At 38.2% G+C, this 18855-nt stretch overlaps 3 protein-coding genes and 1 long non-coding RNA gene across 5 annotated transcripts; 2 read left to right on the top strand and 2 right to left on the bottom strand.

Moving 5' to 3' along the window:
- Window positions 1-6498: 6498 nt before the first annotated feature.
- Window positions 6499-8610, bottom strand: LOC126794869 (floricaula/leafy homolog). The gene is made up of 3 exons (XM_050521661.1): window positions 8163-8610; window positions 7254-7663; window positions 6499-6870 (listed from the first exon to the last, which is right to left on the bottom strand). Exons 1-3 carry the CDS (start codon window positions 8608-8610, stop codon window positions 6499-6501), a joined length of 1230 nt encoding a protein of 409 aa, XP_050377618.1.
- A 3615-nt stretch (window positions 8611-12225) lies between these two features.
- On the top strand, window positions 12226-15239 carry LOC126793697 (pentatricopeptide repeat-containing protein At5g50990). The gene is made up of 3 exons (XM_050520294.1): window positions 12226-12446; window positions 12563-14098; window positions 15123-15239. Exons 1-2 carry the CDS (start codon window positions 12296-12298, stop codon window positions 14077-14079), a joined length of 1668 nt encoding a protein of 555 aa, XP_050376251.1. The 5' UTR covers window positions 12226-12295; the 3' UTR covers window positions 14080-14098; window positions 15123-15239.
- On the bottom strand, window positions 14521-18673 carry LOC126793698 (uncharacterized). The gene is made up of 6 exons (XM_050520295.1): window positions 18537-18673; window positions 15747-16005; window positions 15441-15477; window positions 15153-15258; window positions 14819-14929; window positions 14521-14669 (listed from the first exon to the last, which is right to left on the bottom strand). Exons 1-6 carry the CDS (start codon window positions 18618-18620, stop codon window positions 14562-14564), a joined length of 705 nt encoding a protein of 234 aa, XP_050376252.1. The 5' UTR covers window positions 18621-18673; the 3' UTR covers window positions 14521-14561.
- LOC126793699 (uncharacterized) lies at window positions 15843-17223 on the top strand. Of its 2 annotated transcripts, none has more exons than XR_007672087.1 (4): window positions 15843-15971; window positions 16069-16137; window positions 16262-16429; window positions 17171-17223. It is a non-coding gene; the product is annotated as an uncharacterized LOC126793699 (long non-coding RNA). The 2 variants fall into 2 exon arrangements; XR_007672086.1 differs by having other exon boundaries at window positions 16658-17213.
- Window positions 18674-18855: the final 182 nt, after the last annotated feature.

Here is an 18855-nt window from a genome sequence, read left to right as displayed (position 1 = left end):
TATGTATTTGCAGAATTAGGCTTGTCCTGTAGCTATAAATAGATGGTTGGTGGTATGTACTGTATCGTATGATGTGATTTCATTTTGTTAATCAAAAGAAAAGTTGCTACAGGTTCTCTTTCTTCTCTCTAGCTTCATCTTCTTTGTTTTGCTTGTCTGAGGTTTATATGATTACAGCAGCCATGTTATCATGGTATCAGAGCTTCGGCTCTTGATCTTGATACTGGTATAGTGTTTGTTACTGGTTCTTTGTGCTTCCGCGATCTCTGATTCAATATACGAAACCCTAGATTTGATGATTTCTTGGTGATTAGCTTAATCGAAGCCTAGGTTTTGTATGCTTACACATTCTCAGGTAGTAGATTTCAATTTGGAGTTGATCCTATATGATTCTTGGTGAAATTAGTGTGGCGTATCTGGTCATGGCTGTGTGTTTGTTCTTCTGTATGAAGTATGGTACTCTTGTTCTCTCAGTAGTCTAGATTTGAAGCTTTTCAGAGCTAAACTCTCTTGATAATTGATTTTGGTGAAAGTTTCACGAGTTCTTGAGGTTTGTTAAAGATGGCTAGTGATAGTCAAAGCTTGTTATAAAAGCTATTGTAGACTGAGTGGAATTGACTGTAGAAGTCTGAGTAAATTGTGGAAGTGAAATTGATTGTAGAAGTCTCAGTAGATTGTGGAAGTGGAATTGACTGTAAAAGTCTTAGTAGATTGTGGATTGTGGAGTTGTTTGTGATAATCTCAGTAAGAAAGTGTGGATATCTGATTGATTTAGTTGTGGAAAATCTAGTTGTAGAAGAGTAACTGTTGAAGTAACTATTGCTATTGATTATCTACTTGTGTTCCAGTCACAAAGTCATGACTACTCAAGCTGATATCAATGCTATGTTAAGTATGATTACTGTTAAGCTGAATGAGAGTAATTTTGTGAAGTGGAGTTTTCAAGTTAACCCAGTTTTGGGAAGTGAATTGTTCTGTTATCTTGATGGTTCAAAACCGTGTCCTGGACGATTTGTTATCTCTGGAGATAGAACTGTTACTAGTGAGGTTAATCCTCAGTATACAAGTTGGAAACTTTGTGATCGAGCTCTTGTTGGTCTGCTTATGGCCACTCTTGATGAAGATGCCATGGATGTGATAGTAGGAACTAAGTCTTCACATGAAGCTTGGAGTACTTTACTGGAAAGGTTTTCAAGTGTATCAAGAGCAAACATTATGCAGCTGAAAATTGATCTTCAAACTGTCAAGAAAGGTGCTGAGAGTGTGGACAAGTATCTTCTTCGCATTAAACATGCAAGAGATCAACTCAACTCTGTTGGGGTCCCAATCTGTGATGAAGACATTGTAATTGTTGCTTTAAATGGTCTTTCTGATGAGTTTGCTACAATCAAAACTGTTATTCGTGCAAGAGATACTCCAATCTCTATGAAGGACCTCCGATCACAACTATTAGCAACTGAAAGAGACATTGAAGTCCAATTTATTGTTTCACCTACTATGACAGCTATGGCAGCTAGGGGAGGAAACTACAAAGGTCAAACTAACTTCAATGGAGGATATACTACCCATAATGGAGGATCAGCTAATTACAGTGGTAATGATAGGGGAAAGCAAGTGTGGAATGGAAGACAGGGTGCTAGTGATGAAGCTTGTCCTATCTGTAACAGAACTGGTCACTCAGTTTCTGAATGCTACAAGAACTCTAAGTGTACTTACTGTGATCGAGATGGACACATTTCGATGAAGTGTTGGAATAATCCTGATTCTCCTGACTACAGACCTAATTTTACTAGATCAAGAAACAATTATGTTGCTGCCAATGTTGTGTCTCCTGAATGTCAACTTTGTAGCAAAAGAGGCCACACTGCTATCAACTGTCCAAGCAGAAATGGTGGAACCTCTTCATCTGTTGAAGTCATTGTTTGTCAAATATGTGGAATAAAAGGTCATGCTGCTCTTGACTGTGGCCAAAGGAACAATTATGCTTATCAAGGTTGCAAACCTCATGTTACTCTCACTGCTATGACTGCTTATGGTGGGATGCCTTCTTGCTCAAGCAATGAAGTATGGATTGGTGATACTGGAGCTACTCATCACATGACCTCTGACATCAGAAACCTTGCAATTGCTCAACCTTTTGAGTCTAATAACTCCATTACTATTGGCAATGGTGAAGGTTTGAATGTGACACATATTGGTGCAACAAGAATTACTCCTTGCTCTCATACATTTCAGTTGAACAATGTTCTTCATGTTCCTAGTCTTGTAGTCAATTTGTTATCTTTTAACAAATTATGCAAAGATAATCATTGCTATATTGTTATGGATGATGTTGACATATGTGTGCAGGACAAGTCAACAAGAACCACATTATTCAAAGGAAAGAGTAATGAAGATGGTTTTTCCTGTTCAATAGCTCTAAAGTTATAGAAAGTGCTGGAAAAGCTTTTGTTGGAGCTGCAATAAAGTCTTGTGTGTGGCATCAAAGACTTGGTCATCCTACAGCTGAGATTGGTTCTAAGATGCTCAAGCTAGCTTTTATCAAAGATCATGTAGATCATAAGAGTTCAGTGTGTGTAACTTGCTTGTCAGGAAAAATGCACAGACTTCCATTTTCTGAGTCACAGTCTAGATCAGTTTTTCCTTTTCAGAAAATCCATTCTGATGTCTGGGGGCCTGCACCATCATTGTCTATTGAGGGTTACAAATATTATGTGACATTCATATATGATTGTACTAGATTTGTATGGATATTTCCTCTTATAAATAAATCTGATACTTTCTCAACATTTGTGCAATTCTATCAGTTTGTTTATAATCAATTTCATCTTGGTATTGAGATACTTCAAACATATGGTGGAGGTGAGTACAATAGCAAGGCATTTAATAATTTCTTAAGCAGTAAGGGAATTCTTCACTATGTTACATGCCCTTACACTCCTCAGCAAAATGGAATTGCTGAGAGAAAGAATAGACATGTTGTGGAAACTTGTATTACCCTGTTGACTGCAGCTAAGCTTCCTAAATCTTTTTGGTTCCATGTTGTTGCTCATAATGCATATTTGATTAACAGAATGCCTTGTTCTATCTTGGATATGCAGTCTTCTTATTTCAGATTATTTGGTAGAGTTCCAGATATTAAAGATCTCAAAATATTTGGATCAGCTTGTTATCCTTACCTCAAGCCTTATTCTAAAGACAAATTGGATGCAAGGACTTCCAGATGTGTGTTTTTGGGATATGCTCTTGGTTATAAAGGTTGTTTTTGTTACAATATTGAAAAGAACAAGTTAATGATGTGCAGACATGTGATTTTTGATGAAGCTTCTTTTCCTTATCACTTGTTGCCCTCAGTTCAGTCTCAACCTGCATCAGCTCAATCCTCACAATTTTCTGGAGTGGATTGACTAACAGTACATCTCAGTCATCCTTGGATTCTCCTGGTATGTCTGATAGGGGAGGAAATGGTAATACATATGGTAATACAGTTGTAACTGGAAGTAGTACGACAGCTACTAAAAGAAATGATACTTATGAAGATAAAAATGATGGTAATGTTGCTCGTGGTAATGAAGATAATTGTAATGGTAGTGAAGTTGAAGATGGTAATGGTAGTGATAGTAATACTACAGAAGTCGCAAGAAATGATAGCAATGTTGTTGAAAATGTTGACGATACCAATGCTATTGGAAATAATGTTGATAATAATGCAGATATTTCGGAGAATGCTAATGCAGATATTTTAGAAAATGCTGGAATTTTTGGAGGCATTAATTTTGGAAATAATGCAGGTGCAAATGGTCAGGAAATAGGTAATGAAGCCCTTCCTCAAGAGTTACAGTTTGTGGTAGATGAAAATCAAGCCTACAATAATCATTCAATGCTTACAAGAGCAAAGAATGGGATTGTGAAGAACAAATCTTTTTCTGATTTCTGTGCTTATTCTTGTATTGTTCATCATGATATTTTGTCTGAGCTGCCCTATTTTAGTGGATTCACTGCAACTTTAGATGCAAGTGATCATGTTGAACCAAAGAGTTTCAAAGCTGCTGTTGGGATATCTGAGTGGGACATTGCCATGAAAGAAGAGATTGATGCTTTACAAAAACAAGGAACATGGGAGTTAGTAGATTTACCTAAAAGTAAGAATATTATGGGAAGTAAATGGGTTTACAAGGTGAAGAAAAATCATGATGGATCTGTATCTAGATACAAGGCAAGACTTGTTGCTCAAGGGTATAGCCAAGAAAAAGGTTTGGACTATGATGAAACCTTTAGTCCTGTTGTGAGACATATCACAGTAAGGTTGGTCCTTGCCCTTGCTGCAATGCATATGTGGGATCTTAGACAACTTGATGTAAAAAATGCTTTTCTGCATGGTGATCTAAAGGAAGAAGTTTACATGCATCAACCTCAAGGGTTTGTTGACTCTGAACATGGAGATTATGTGTGTCTTCTAAAGAAGTCTCTTTATGGTTTAAAGCAGGCTCCTAGAGCTTGGCATGAGAAATTTACTACTTTCCTACCTGCATTGGGGTTCAATTACACTCATTCTGATCCTAGCTTGTTCATTAAGCATTCTGATCGTGGAGTTATAATTTTACTGCTTTATGTTGATGATATAGTTATGACTGGTTCAGACAAAGTTGGGATTAATGAAGCTATTCAGGAGTTAAGTTCAGTTTTTGACATGAAAGATTTAGGATGTTTATCTTATTTTCTGGAAATTAATATTCAGTATATGAAGACTTGATTGTTTCTCTCACAAGAAAAGTATGCCAAGGATTTAATTCATAGAGCAGGGATGAGTACATGTACATGTTGTAACACCCCTTGTCTACCTCACACTCAAATGTTGAAGACTGAAGGTATACCATTGTCCAATCCCTCTATTTTCATAAGCATTGTTGGAGCTTTACAGTATTTGATTTTTACCAGACCTGACATTGCATATGCTGTGAATATTGTATGTCAATTTATATCTGCTCCTACTGATGTTCACTATGTTGCTGTTAACATGATTTTGAGATATATTCAGAAAACATTGTCTAGAGGTTTATTATATAAATATGGTGGAGATAATGTCTTTGTCACTGCTTATAGTGATGCTGATTGGTTTGGTGATGTTAATGAGAGAAGATCTACAACTGGTTTTGTTGTGTATATTGGAAATTGTCCTGTCTCATGGCAATCAAAGAAACAAGGTTCATTGTCAAGAAGCTCAACTGAAGCTGAATATAGAGCCTTGGCTAATACAGCTGCAGAAATTTCTTGGTTCAAGCAAGTTCTTTGTGATCTGAAGGTCAGAATTCTTGCTCCTCCTTTATTGAAGTGTGACAACTTGTCTGCAATAGCTCTAAGCTCTAATCATGTGTTTCATTTAAGAATAAAACATCTTGATAATGACTTCCATTTTGTTAGAGAAAGGGTTCAGACAAGAGATATTTTGCTTCAGTATGTTCCAACAGAGTACCAGACTGCAGATATCTTGACCAAAGGTTTGCACAGTCCAACATTTAGTGCACATTGCATCAATCTCAACTCGGTTAACCCAGTTGAGATTGAGGGGGAGTGTTAATGAAGTGAGATTAATTAAGCTGGTAATCAGCTAGAATTATGTTAATCAAGTGTGAGCAGTATCCAGCTGTCAATTATGTATTTGCAGAATTAAGCTTGTCATGTAGCTATAAATAGATGATTGGTGGTCTGTAATGTATCTTAAGCTGTGATTTCATTTTGTTATTCAAAAGAAAAGTTGCTACATGTTCTCTTTCTTTTCTCTAGCTTCATCTTTTTCGTTTTGCTTGTCTGAGGTTTATATGATTACAGCAGCCATGTTATCACAAACCGTGTTTTGTTAACTGTGTACGCACTATTGTTATTCTTTGTGATTTAAAACTCAAAGATAATGATATTTATGAAACAATGAGTTTTGTCACCACATGTTTGAGTAAATTAGTGGCAAATTAGTGAAAAAAGCTAGTGCTCGAGAATCATCATGTGTGTGTAGCCGATTGGGTTTAGTATGATCGATTCTCAACAAAATCATTGGATGGCGATTTCTTAATAAATAGGAAGTGAAGATTCCATTTCGTATATGGTAATACTTCTTCGTAGTTAACTCTGGAGTGCGTCAGAATCGTGTATCTGGAGTGCGTCAGAATCGTGTATGAGTATGGCATTCTTAGTATGCAATTTTAGCTAGTGAACTCTGGGTCGAGTTTCTTAAATTAAAGTAAAGCAAGCATGATGCATGTCAACCTGGTTACATGCATCCACAATAGTCTAGCTCTCTCCAATGACAAAAGTAAGATCATTGGTACATAAGTACATTAGTAATTGAATAGTTATCATAGCTAACTTCCTGAGGATAAGAAGGCAGTGTACGTTATAGACCCCAAACATCCATACACTAGTCCACTTGATCAAGCTTACAGTAGGTTACACATAAAATTCACGGGTTAATTTCCATAAACTCTCTCCGTCTCCATCTCTCCTTCAGTAGGGCAGCTGATCAGCAGTACCGCTTCCACCTGAGGCGGAGCTAGAGGCGGCTGCATTGTTGCGTTCAGCATGACAAAGCTGGCGGAGTTTGGTAGGAACATACCAAACAGATAGCTGAGGATGTGCACTGAAGATGGCATCAATGTCCCAACCTTGCGCTGCAGCTATTTCCACAACCGGCTGGTAACATGCCTGCCTCCACGCCCCGATGTTCTCACCTCTCAGCTTGCATTCTCTCCTTAGCGCATTCGAACCCTCCTCGTCCAGGCAATGCAGTGCGTAGCAGTGAACGTAGTGCCGCATTTTAGGCTTGTTGATGTAGTTTGCTCCTTCCTTTTTAGCATACCTGAACACCTGGTTTGTTACCTGCAGATCGAAATTTATAGTGGAAGTGTATTAATTCAATTGTATACATATCACTTTTCATTTATTTATTTTCTGAATAATGCTCATATCGCATTGGATAAAAATCAGACTAGAGTGGTGTCAGCTGCAAGAATCACGCTTTTGGAGGAACAGCTGGTTAATTGGTACGAATTGAGATGGGTCTGCTGCAGGCCTGCAGCTACTATTGAGCGAAATAATTCACCGGTAATTTTGACGAAATCCAGCACTGCTGAGTGAACAGTAGTTTACCTATAGTTACTATTGATCATATATAATTAATGATTAACTTCTGTTTTACCACAGTATAAAAGCAGGAGAATGCATGGAGAGTACGTTTTAACCAAAAGCAGTACTACACGTACCTTGGTGGGACATTTTTCACCGCGCTCCTTGGCAATGTTCTGGACCTGGGTCAAAAACCGATGACACTGGTCGTAGAGATGGAAGAGGTAATCCAGTCCGTTCTTTTTGCCACGTGCCACCTCCCCAGCCTCCGTCACGATGAAGGGGTGCTCCCTCTGTCTCTCTCTCCCACCACCACCCCTGATTGCTAAAGCCCTACCAGGGTGCTCCCCTCCTCCTCCGTTAATGCCGTCCCCGTTCTCTTCATCCTCGTCATCATCTTTTTCCTCGTTACTATTCCTATGCCCTCCTCGTCTCTTCATCCTCCGCAGCTTCTTCCTCTTCTCCGCCGCTGCAACCCCCTCCCATGCTGCTCCTCCGCCACTCCCCACCATCTCCTTCTCTTGTTGCACCGGCTCCTCCGACAGCCCTGTTCACACGCCTTAAATATCACATATACGGATTGATACGCACATAGAAACTGTTCCTTTATTTCTTCCTTTATTTTCCAGTAAACAGATTAATGTGAAAAAAAAAACCATGAGAAAATGAAGAATGAAATATAAAGATGTATTATTTGACTCAGATATCTTTGATTAAATAACAACAATCTCGAAAGTCCTTAGCTAATTTGTTTTGAAAAACAGCAAGATTAAATCAAACTCATAGTCTCATATGCTCATTAAAACCGTCAGTGCACACTAGTGTGAAATTTTCGAACTGTGTTAAGTTATACCTAATAATATTAATTGTTTCATCAGAGTTTCTTGCATATCATCATATCATTAGACGCCTAATAGGGAAAGATCTTTGTGCAAGGAATAGGTCTACCCTTTGGTAAAATATCACTAATTACCAAACAAAGAAAAAGTAAAAACTGAACAGTCAGACTTATGCATGAATTGTGTTTGAGAAATTATTCGATCAACCTTCTTGGGAGAGAGCATCCATAGTGTTTGTGTCGCCGAAGAGAGCGTGGCGCCGCCGCGAGTCCTGCTCCTCAAGTCGTCTCCTCTCAGCTCTGACGGCAGCCTTGATGCCATACCTCTCCCCGACGAGTAGCTCCACCCGGAAAAACTGACACACGCTGTTCATCATGTCGTCAAGCTCCTCATCCTTCATGTTCAGAAGCGTGCTCACAGTGAACCCAAGCTCCGCTATTCTCGCCGCGGTGTAGTACCTCACTCCGTAGGCCCGGAACATGTCTTCCAGCCCCTCAAACTCCCTCGGCATCCTCACTGAGTAACCCGCAGCCGCGGCTTGTTGGGGAGCTATTGCCGCCGCCGCCGCCGCCTCGAACTGTGCCCGGTTCGGCGGGACGGGCAGCCCTCGTAGGTCCCATTTGAACAAACTTGCAGTGAAGGCGTCTGGATCCATTAAACTCAGCTCACCCTAATTTTTGTTCTTTTTCTTCTCTCTCTCTCTCTCTCTCTCTCTCTCTGTGTCTCTGATTAGTCCTAGCCTTATTTTGTGGAGTTGGCGACCAGCTGTAGCTGTTCCGGTCCTATAAAGGCAACTATTTATGCTTTCCCAAACTACCCCTGCATTGACTGTTCCCGAGGAGGGAACTATAACCAAATGGGGATGGATCTAAACCAAACCAAGTTATTGCATACACAAACAGAATGTGAACCAACTCGTAGGGATGCCCCAGGTAGCTTTCTGCCTAGTTATGTAAATTTTATTTTTTTACTTCGTGTTTTTCTTCAATTCTTTATTTCTAACTCCAACGCGTGCAAAGTGGAGTTCTGAAATTGCTAACTTTCTTGCTAGAATTTCCACGCACTTCTAAATGGGTTGCGTGCAGTATTTAATCATAACGACATGATTAAACAGCAATTTTTGTTGGTCTAAATAACCTAATCAGTTTTTACTGTATCCGGTAACAATTTAACAAATAATTGACAGTTCATTGGGGTAGCTAGGGCTAAGAACACGAAGTCAACATGATGGGCAAAACAGAAGTCCCAGAAGACTTCCCCTTCAGACCTCACCTCCCCGTAAGCTTGCAATATTTGCAAGTATTGGCGTAATGGAATTTCAGGACAGAGATCAGTGTTGGTGTAATAGATGGTAATTTATCCCCTTCCATCACTATCCATCATAATGAACCCAATTGCTTTTCAAGGAGAAAGGACACTGAAAACTGAGAGGCCCCATATCTTGTAGTAGATATTCTGAATCTGAAAATCTAAAATCTAAAATCTGAACCCGCTTTAATGTACTCGAAGAAGACAAACATGCAAGGGCGCTTTCGTAATTCAATGCAGAGGTTCAGAGGGAAAGTAAATAGTTACTGTTCCTTGGCAACATAAACATGGCAGGGCTGGGTACTAGAGTCAGTCGTCTCGATCAGAAAGGCTGTTTCTCTTTCTGTGCTTCAAACTTCAAAGACGAAAACTGAGATATCGACGGTTGCTATCGCCTGCAGCGGCGGCATACATGTTCCCGTCCGGGGATCTAACAAGTGTCCGCCGGCGAGCTCCACGTGGCGGGCGGTAGAGGAGAGATGTGATCGGGTGATGGGTCTTGAAAGCACCGGGCGATCCTACCATGAATGACGAGGAGGTGATGTGATGAAGGAGCTGCAGGGAGACTTGGAATTTGGCGCGCTCTCCGTTTCGACTTTATCTTCTTTTTAGGCGGGGAGGGAAAATTAATGAATCAATATTTAGTCAACAAGACGTAGTTTTTTATATAACAGCCAATGGGAAGCCGACACGTAGTGTGCTTGGTCCTCTCTACTCGCTCTGGTTTTAATGTGAATAGTTTTAACAGTGCTGGCTTTTTTGGCTCATCCTTTTAACCTTGTCCTCTCTACTCTCTCTCTCCCCCTCGGAATTACTCGGCACACCTATAAAGTAATTTTACTATTGGGACAGTGATGAATAATTTTACTAGGTGGTTACTTTGGTGCAGATTTAGTTATGTAGCGTTTGTTTGTTTGTGTTACTAGTCGTGATGGTTGTAGAAAGATTGAGGGTTCAAAAATTAAAACTTTTGATTGAAATTAGGGGAAATTTTAATTTTAAAAAATAATTGAGTAAATTAATAGAAATTTATATAAAAACATGGAAAATTTGAATGAAATTCTGTGAGATGTTTATTTTATCAATTATTTACAATATGACATAATAAATTATTATATAACTATTAGTTTATAGTGAGTTATAGTAATTTGAAGTGAAATAATCATTGAGAATTATTAAAAATTTACTTATTTTTTATGGTTGGAAACCCAAATGGAGACTAGGTCATCACGCCTTATTACATATGATACATTAAATATGAAATTACATGAGTGATTTATAACTACATAGAGGATATATGAGATACAAAAATTTCACTATCTTCACCATGTCCTTGAGTATATTGTGAAAAATAGTCATTAAATAATACTTTTTTTTATTTTACTTGTACTGACATATATGCCAACTATATGGGTCGTGGGTGATTGACTGTGGATTGTGGTACTGGTAGTTGTCCCATTCAGATCAAACATTTATCGACTTTGACCATAACAATAGCTTTGTGATGATTGTGTCAATGTGTTTTCACTCGATTGCATCATGAATATGGTGGACAAGACATTGTTGATTTTCTCCCATAAAGTAAAATCCATCTTTGCTTCCTCCTAGACCAAGGGGGTTTGATTCCCCTCAACAACTAGTTCTGTTTTATTTTCAATTTTAGGTGAATGTTGAGACATGAAATATAATATATAATGAAAAGAGCCATATATAACTACAAGTTGGTGTAGTAGAGTTGGCTACAACTTTTGTGCTTGCAAAATGATGGATTGAAAGTTCGATTATCCTAACCAGTGACTTTTTATTTATTTGAAGTTGACTTGTGACATGTGGCTATATTATAAAATTTTCGGGCAATTTCGAAAGTTTCCAGATATATCGGGAAATTTCCACTTAAAAATTTTTAGTGTGTAAATGATATATCTATATACCGAAAATGAAAATTTTTACGAAAATATCAAGAGGAAAGTATAGATATTTCAATCCTTGTTATAGATTGTGGCAATCCAACTTGGAGTAAGATGAACCTCTGCAACGAATATGATGAGTTGAATCGATCTTCTATGTGGTGAAGAGGTCGAGCGAGGCATGACATGATTAACTTGATACGTATAGTCTCTTAGTACGTAGAAGCCCACGACTTGATCGACTTACCAATTGGTTAACACCATAATTCTCATAAAATAATGACTAAGGTTTAAAATATTTGTATTAATAGGTATATCAGACTTTTTAAAAAGAGAAATATCAGATATTTATTAATGATATTATTTTTCAAAATTTTTATTTATTATTTTTAAATAAACTGATAAATGTTAATTTCATTTGCTATGTAACCTCACACACTATCAGCGATGAGTATTGATCTTCACATATTAGTATTAAACTACAATGTATGTTCTTAATGATTTAAAATAAGTTTTTATTTTTGTCATAATTTTTTTGACAACTCATCTAGGGCAGCTATTATAACAACCAAGTTTATATAGTTAAGATATTGTCCGCTTTGAGCCTAGTGGTCCGCACGGTTTTGTTCTTGAAGTAGCACCCAAACACACGTCCTTAATATGGAAAGCTGACTTTGCTCATATAAGTACAATTTCCACTCTTCCGCGGGCGATGTGAAATTCGTGACTTACCTGTATTTTAGCTTCCTAACCAAAAGTCACAGCTATAATATACGGTATGTGCTGAATAATAATAAAAAGTTATTTTATATCTTAAAAACATATCGCCATAAGATATATTGATATTAAAAAAAAGATAGTGGAAAAATTGAGGATATTTTAAATCTTGGAAGAAAGTTCATCAAAAAACTATTTTGTGAAGAAAGTTCGTTGTGAATTTTCTTTAGAAAAAAATTATGTGAAGAATCATTTTGTGAAGTTAGAAAACCATTTGTGACTTTCTTCAGAAACCATTATGTGAAGAAATAAAACCATTTTGTGAAGAATGGGTGGATACTCCGGCCCACTGTAATCGAAAGCTAAATGAAGCTCGCTATGGCGAGGTGACACAACTGATTCTCATAGATGACGAGGATGAGCCATAGCGCTCTAAGCGGGGCGAAGAAGCTTCTAAACCCCTCCGCTGGCTCACGCGCCGTCACCACTTCACCCACGCCGCAGCCGAACAACCTCCCCTCCACCTCCTCCTTCGGCGGCCAAACTCCTAGAGACAAAGGTAAAAGCTAAACCCCATCAACCCACTTTGCTCTTATCTCATCACACACATTTCATTTACTGGGCTCATCAATTTCTCTTCTTATTACCAACGTTCATATTTCTCAATCCTTCCAGAACAGCAAAACCTCCATCGCATTCTTAAATCCTGCAAACGCTACTTGGATTCCGCAAGTGCAATTCAAACCCACGCTAGAATCATTACACGTGGATATGACACCTACCCTTCTCTCCTCGCTTCCCTTGTAGCTGTTTATAACCGCTGTGGTTGTCTCAATTTAGCTACTCAACTCGTTGATCACATTATCAGTTGTGCTTATGTTGTCAACTTTTTTAATCTTGTTATTGAAAGCCTAATGAGGAGTGGGGAATGTGACATTGCGAAGAGAGTATTCCGAAAATGTCCTAACCCGGATTTAGTAACTTGGAACACTGTGATTGGAGGCTGTGTTCGGAATGAGCGTTTTCAGGAGGCGTTGGGAATGTTCCGGAAGCTGTTGAGCTCGGATTTGGAGCCGGATGGGTTCACATTTTCGTCTGTGATCACTGCGTGCGCGCGGCTTGGGGCGCTGCATAATGCGCAGAGGGTGCATTGTGTGATGGTGGAGAAGAGGATTGAGCTGAATTTTATACTGCGTGCAGCTCTTATAGACATGTACTCAAAGTGCGGTAGAGTGCAGACTGCTAGAGAGATTTTTGGTGCTTTCCGGCGTAATGATGTCTCGGTTTGGAATGCGATGATCAATGGACTTGCAATTCACGGGCTTGCTTTGGAGGCGATTGAGATATTTGCAAAGATGGAGATGGAGAATGTGTTGCCTGATTCTATAACTTTTGTTGCGCTTCTGAAAGCATGCGGTCATTGTAACTTGGTGGAAGAGGGTCGCAGGTACTTTGATTTGATGAGTAGTCGGTACTCAATGCAGCCAGAAATTGAGCATTATGGAGCCATGGTTGATCTCTTGGGTAGAGCGGGGCTTCTTGAAGAGGCTTATGCAACCATAAAGGCCATGGCAGTGGAGCCGGATGTTGTTATATGGAGGGCACTTCTTAGTGCATGTAGGACTCATCGAAATCCAGAACTTGGAGAAGTTGCCATTGCCAATATATCCTGTCCAAAGAGCGGAGATTATGTGTTGCTTTCAAATACTTATTGCTCTATGAAGAGGTGGGAAAACGCAGAGAGAGTGCGTGAAATGATGAAGAAACAGAGAGTTCGTAAAAATCAAGGGAAGAGTTGGCTTGAATTGGATGGTGTGATACACCTATTTAGGGCTGATGATCAGACACACCCTGAAATCAAATCAGTATATAGTGTATTGGAAGCATTGATCCTGCGGACCAAGTCTGAGGGCTTTATGCCTGTGACAGAGTTGGTCTTGATGGATATATCTGAAGAGGAAAAGGAGGGAAATTTGAATTTTCATAGTGAAAAATTGGCGTTGGCCTTTGCGATCCTGAAAACAAGTCCTGGAACAGAAATCAGGATCTCAAAAAACCTTCGGATCTGTCATGATTGTCATTGCTGGATGAAAATGGTTTCAAGAATACTCAATAGAGATATAATTGTGAGGGATAGAATTCGTTTTCACCATTTTGAAGGTGGTATGTGCTCTTGTGGAGACTATTGGTAGCCGATACATTCGATATCTGGTATGTGATTCTTGTTCTAATCGAGATGTAATACAGAAGCAAACATAGAAAAACTCATTAAAGTGATTACTGCTTGAGCTTGTTGTAGAATTATAGAAGCACTAAGGAGGATAAGAAGACATGTGATAAAATTAAAACATTAAATTTCTGTTAAGCAGCAGATGCAGTGGTCGACCTCTGACACCAAATCTTGGTTATATAAGTACCAGTGCTGTTATAAACTTATAATCAGTCACAAGTAAGGTTTGTTATGCTAGTATTGAAACAACACTGTTTGACCCTTAGATTGCATTTACATGTTTCTTTCCATATCTGAATACTTCAAACACAAGGTCCAGTAAACAATGTAGGCACATTACGTGCATTCATAATCATATCAATTCATGCAATACAAAGATTGAAGATGAGAATCTTGCATGACTTGTTTACTTTTTTACTTGGCATGGTAATCAGTTTGCACATCCTAGATAGGAACCAATGGTAGTTTGCCTCCATAAATTTCAGGGAGTTGGCTTTCATCAATCTCTTCAAGTAGAGTTGATTTCAGCATTTTGTTCTCAACAAATACAATCTGCAGAAAATAAAGCAAGATGAGGTATATATAAGCCTAGAGTTTTATACCAGTGTGAAGTGTCAATGCTGCATATACTGATGATGCTTAAGAATTGCAGCTTAGAAAAGTTTATCAACATCCTCACATGTACAAATTTAGAAATTTACCTTCTGCTTAGTTTTGTTGTCAATAAAAGGGCAAAAGATTTTCCATACTGTCATAAACACGAAAGGCACATGGACAATGAAAATCTTCCATAGTCTTTCTGGATAGTAGTCCTGCAATTAGTAGTATAACTGTTATGCATTACGGAGAAACTTTATTTCAATTATCCTTGATCCTCCCTTTTTTATGCTTATCATGTTTGTTTGTTTTTTTTTCCTGTATGATATAGAAAATCTAAACTTCTCAGTTAGCCAGATTTCTTACGTATCTGAGTAACCTTGTTGATTTACTTTGTTGTACGTACAGAAAATTGAAATGTATTAGTGGAGTAGAGACCTGCAAAATGGATAGAGCTCCTAGGTATCCTCGGATATCACTGTTTGAATATCCCCAGCCTTCCAGATCACCAATGAAAATAAACTTCTCCTGTCCTGGTGGCATCCTGATACATCAAGTTTAAACATAAAAAATAGTGTAAGAATCTACAGACTACTGCTATACTATTTCCTGATGATCCAGCACTCCATTTCTGTGTTACATATTTATGCGTGTGTGCACAATTGTATGAGCAACAGAGAATAAATCCCCATGGGTTGTATATTATTAGGAAATTAGAAAAGTTACCTTGCACATATCTTGTCGAAAGCGTAGACTACATAACCTGTACATACAAAATACACTGGTTTGAGTGGAAATGTAATCCTAGTTTGATTTTGGACGTTACAAGCATCCCACTGAGTTATGGCAAGGATTCTTTTTTTTTGTTTCCCTCTTTTTTTCTTTTTTTTTTCCTTTTTTTTTCTCTTGATAAAATATTATAATTTTTTGTTAGAATGATAATCCAAGTCAGTAATTCTAGTCAGTTTACTTTTGAGCCATAGGATATATATATGATTCATGTAGAAGATATAGTCAGATGTAAAAACATACGTTTGAACTCCTCGAGGCCCCCCTTGACTTGAGAGTGTCTTGCACCGAGTAGAACTGCTATAGGACATCCTCTCTTGTCTGATCCCTGTAGAAACAGCTTGTTCTGTGCAATTTGAATTGGTACTTCTGAAGCAGAAATTGACCCATCAGGAGCAAAAGATTGTTTCCATTTCAAGTACTTCAGGAACATGGCTGATGCCCGCTCTACATCTAAATCACGAGCACGTAGGAACCTTCTTAACATCAGATCATCCATTACCTGCACACAAATTACATCACACATTCACAATTATGGAAATTTCTAATCAAGACTTTGATGCAGGTTTAGCTTTTTCTTGGTGAAGTATAAGATCAGATGAAAAACATACAGGGCTGACACGAGTACAAGCAGGTCATTTTCATTATTGGCTATAGATCAGTTAAATTTACATGGAAATGATCCACAGACTGATCTAGTTTCACTTATTTTCACCAGTATCTATTTTAACTATGAATTTGCATTCACTTGTATATAGTTAGCACCTTGGAGAAAGAATCTTTCCCATCAACATATGCTCTCATCAGACGAATTCTTCTCATCTCATCCGTTTCTTCAGTACTGCTTTTCATCTCGTTATTTGTATGTAGTCCTGCTACCGCTGTTTCTGCTCCATCTCTTATGGTTTTCTTGGACTCCAACTCAGGTGTTTCATCACAATCCATGGTTTTTTTTGTCCTCTCTCTCTTTCACACACACACACAGACACACACACACACACACACACACACACAAAAACTGAGATCTTGACAGTCATGAAAAGCTAGTTGCCATCGAGGATGAATATATAGCTACAAATGAAATTAATGAAGTAAATTATGACCTCAAAATTAAGAAACAAGGCTTTAAAATCTAACAAGAAAACTTTGTGCAGGTGGTTTTAAACAATGCCAGCTCCTTAGAACTTTATCTTATTTCAGTAAATGTAATTAATGCTGAGCGGCCATCTGGGTCAGCCCCCATTTAACTGCTAACAACCGAACAAGTCATCAGAAATGGATCTTCACCCCTTTGCTGAGTTTTTGCTTGAGTTGTAGGCCTCTATTATGAATCTAAAGGCGTGTGAGCTAAATAAACAGTAAATTCAGTACAATAAGTGTTTTTTTTTTTGAACAAAATTCAGTACAATAAGTTGGAGCATATCAGAAACTTCATTTTTCAAGTGTTTTTTCTTTCTTTCTTTCTAAATTCTGAAGTTGCCGTAACTGTAATATAAGCACCATGAGGCAATGCATGATACACCTCTCTCCCACGAAATTTATTCGGGTAGGGAGAAATAGGGTCATGCAATATATATGCTTGCTTTAAAGTAGGATTTGTAATGTATGCTATAACCAGAGGGTTAAGAAGCTACTGCAACTGAGATTCCATATGCATATCATTTCAGGAGCACAACAGATTGGTGGACATCATGACATGGGAAAGACCTCAGCCTTTTTAGAGTTTTTTTCACCAACAGTCTCTCAACTCTGGTGTACCTACCAATGTGATACCTCAACTCTTAATCGTACCAATGTGATACCCAGACTCTAGTATTGCTATCATTGAAGTACTTCCGTTAGTTTTTTTAAACTTTTCCGTTATCTTGGTGACGTGGCAGGTACGTGAGGCCCACAAAGAGGGTTAAAAGACAAAATTAACCTCATCTGAGAGGAGCAATGTTTTTCCCGCCCTTTACCTTGAGAAAGACACCCAACAATTCCAATTTTGGCGCCAATTTTCACTCCCTACTCCTTAATTTGTGTCTAATATCTAAACTAAAGAACTACCGCCAACCAGTCGACCACAATCTGATAAAACCTAGATCAATCTCATTTTCTATTTTTACCCTAGCACTTGTTAAACTAACAGAATAAATATATAAATTTATATGGAACATCTCATTTCTACAATCTCATAAGAATATAGAAACACATAACTTAACGAAATTCAACTACATGTACCATTAGTTCTTACAAGCAAAAATCATGGCAGATCAACATAAAAGGTGGCAACTAATGGTACTTAAACATGTATTTGAATTTCGTTAAGTTATGTGTTTTTATATTCTTATGAGATTGTGGAAATGAGATGTTCCATATAAATTTATATATTTATTCTGTTAGTTTAACAAGTGCTAGGGTAAAAATAGAAAATGAGATTGATCTAGGTTTTATCAGATTGTGGTCGACTGGTTGGCGGTAGTTCTTTAGTTTAGATAAGAGACACAAATTAAGGAGTAGAGAGGGAAAATTGGCGCCAAAATTGGAATTGTTGGGTGTCTTTCTCAAGGTAAAGGGCGGGAAAAACATTGCTCCTCTCAGATGAGGTTAATTTTGTCTTTTAACCCTCTTTGTGGGCCTCACGTACCTGCCACGTCACCAAGATAACGGAAAAGTTTAAAAAAACTAACGGAAGTACTTCAATGATAGCAATACTAGAGTCTGGGTATCACATTGGTACGATTAAGAGTTGAGGTATCACATTGGTAGGTACACCAGAGTTGAGGGACTGTTGGTGAAAAAAACTCGCCTTTTTAAGCAAGAGATAGCAAAGCTTTTATTAGTTACACCAACACACAATTTCACATGTGCACATGTATGAAATGACGCGTCGTGCCTCACTAAAGCAAAATGCTATATCAGTAGTTTGATTTTTCAGTATTACAAATTCTTTAGAACCCCATTGACCCCAAACATTAGTAATAGAATAGCTTGTAAAACACGGTAATTATATGTAACTAAGAAGATATCTTATGTGATTATGTTGAGTACCTTGGAGGAAGAATCCTGAGCTTCAACAAAAGCTCTCATGAGACGGATTTTGGTCTGCTCCACCAATTCATTCCCATTTTTCATGTAATCATCTCTCGAAGACTCTTCTCCCTTTGATTCTATTTTCTTACAGTCCATCATACTCATATATCTCTCTCTCTCTCTCTCTCTCTCTCTCTCTCTCTCTCTCTCTCTCCGACAATGGAGGAATGTATAAGATTTCTATGAACAGAGATGAAGCTAGCTAGAAGAGAGCTCAGGAATGCTGATGGATTGCCACCTGAAGTAGAGAAATCACAGACTAAATAGTACTATTGAC

Source organism: Argentina anserina, chromosome 5 (genome assembly GCF_933775445.1).
Source record: "Argentina anserina chromosome 5, drPotAnse1.1, whole genome shotgun sequence".
Taxonomy (NCBI): Eukaryota; Viridiplantae; Streptophyta; class Magnoliopsida; order Rosales; family Rosaceae; genus Argentina; species Argentina anserina.
Note: the sequence above shows the minus strand (reverse complement) of the source record. Positions and strands in the feature narration are given on the sequence as shown.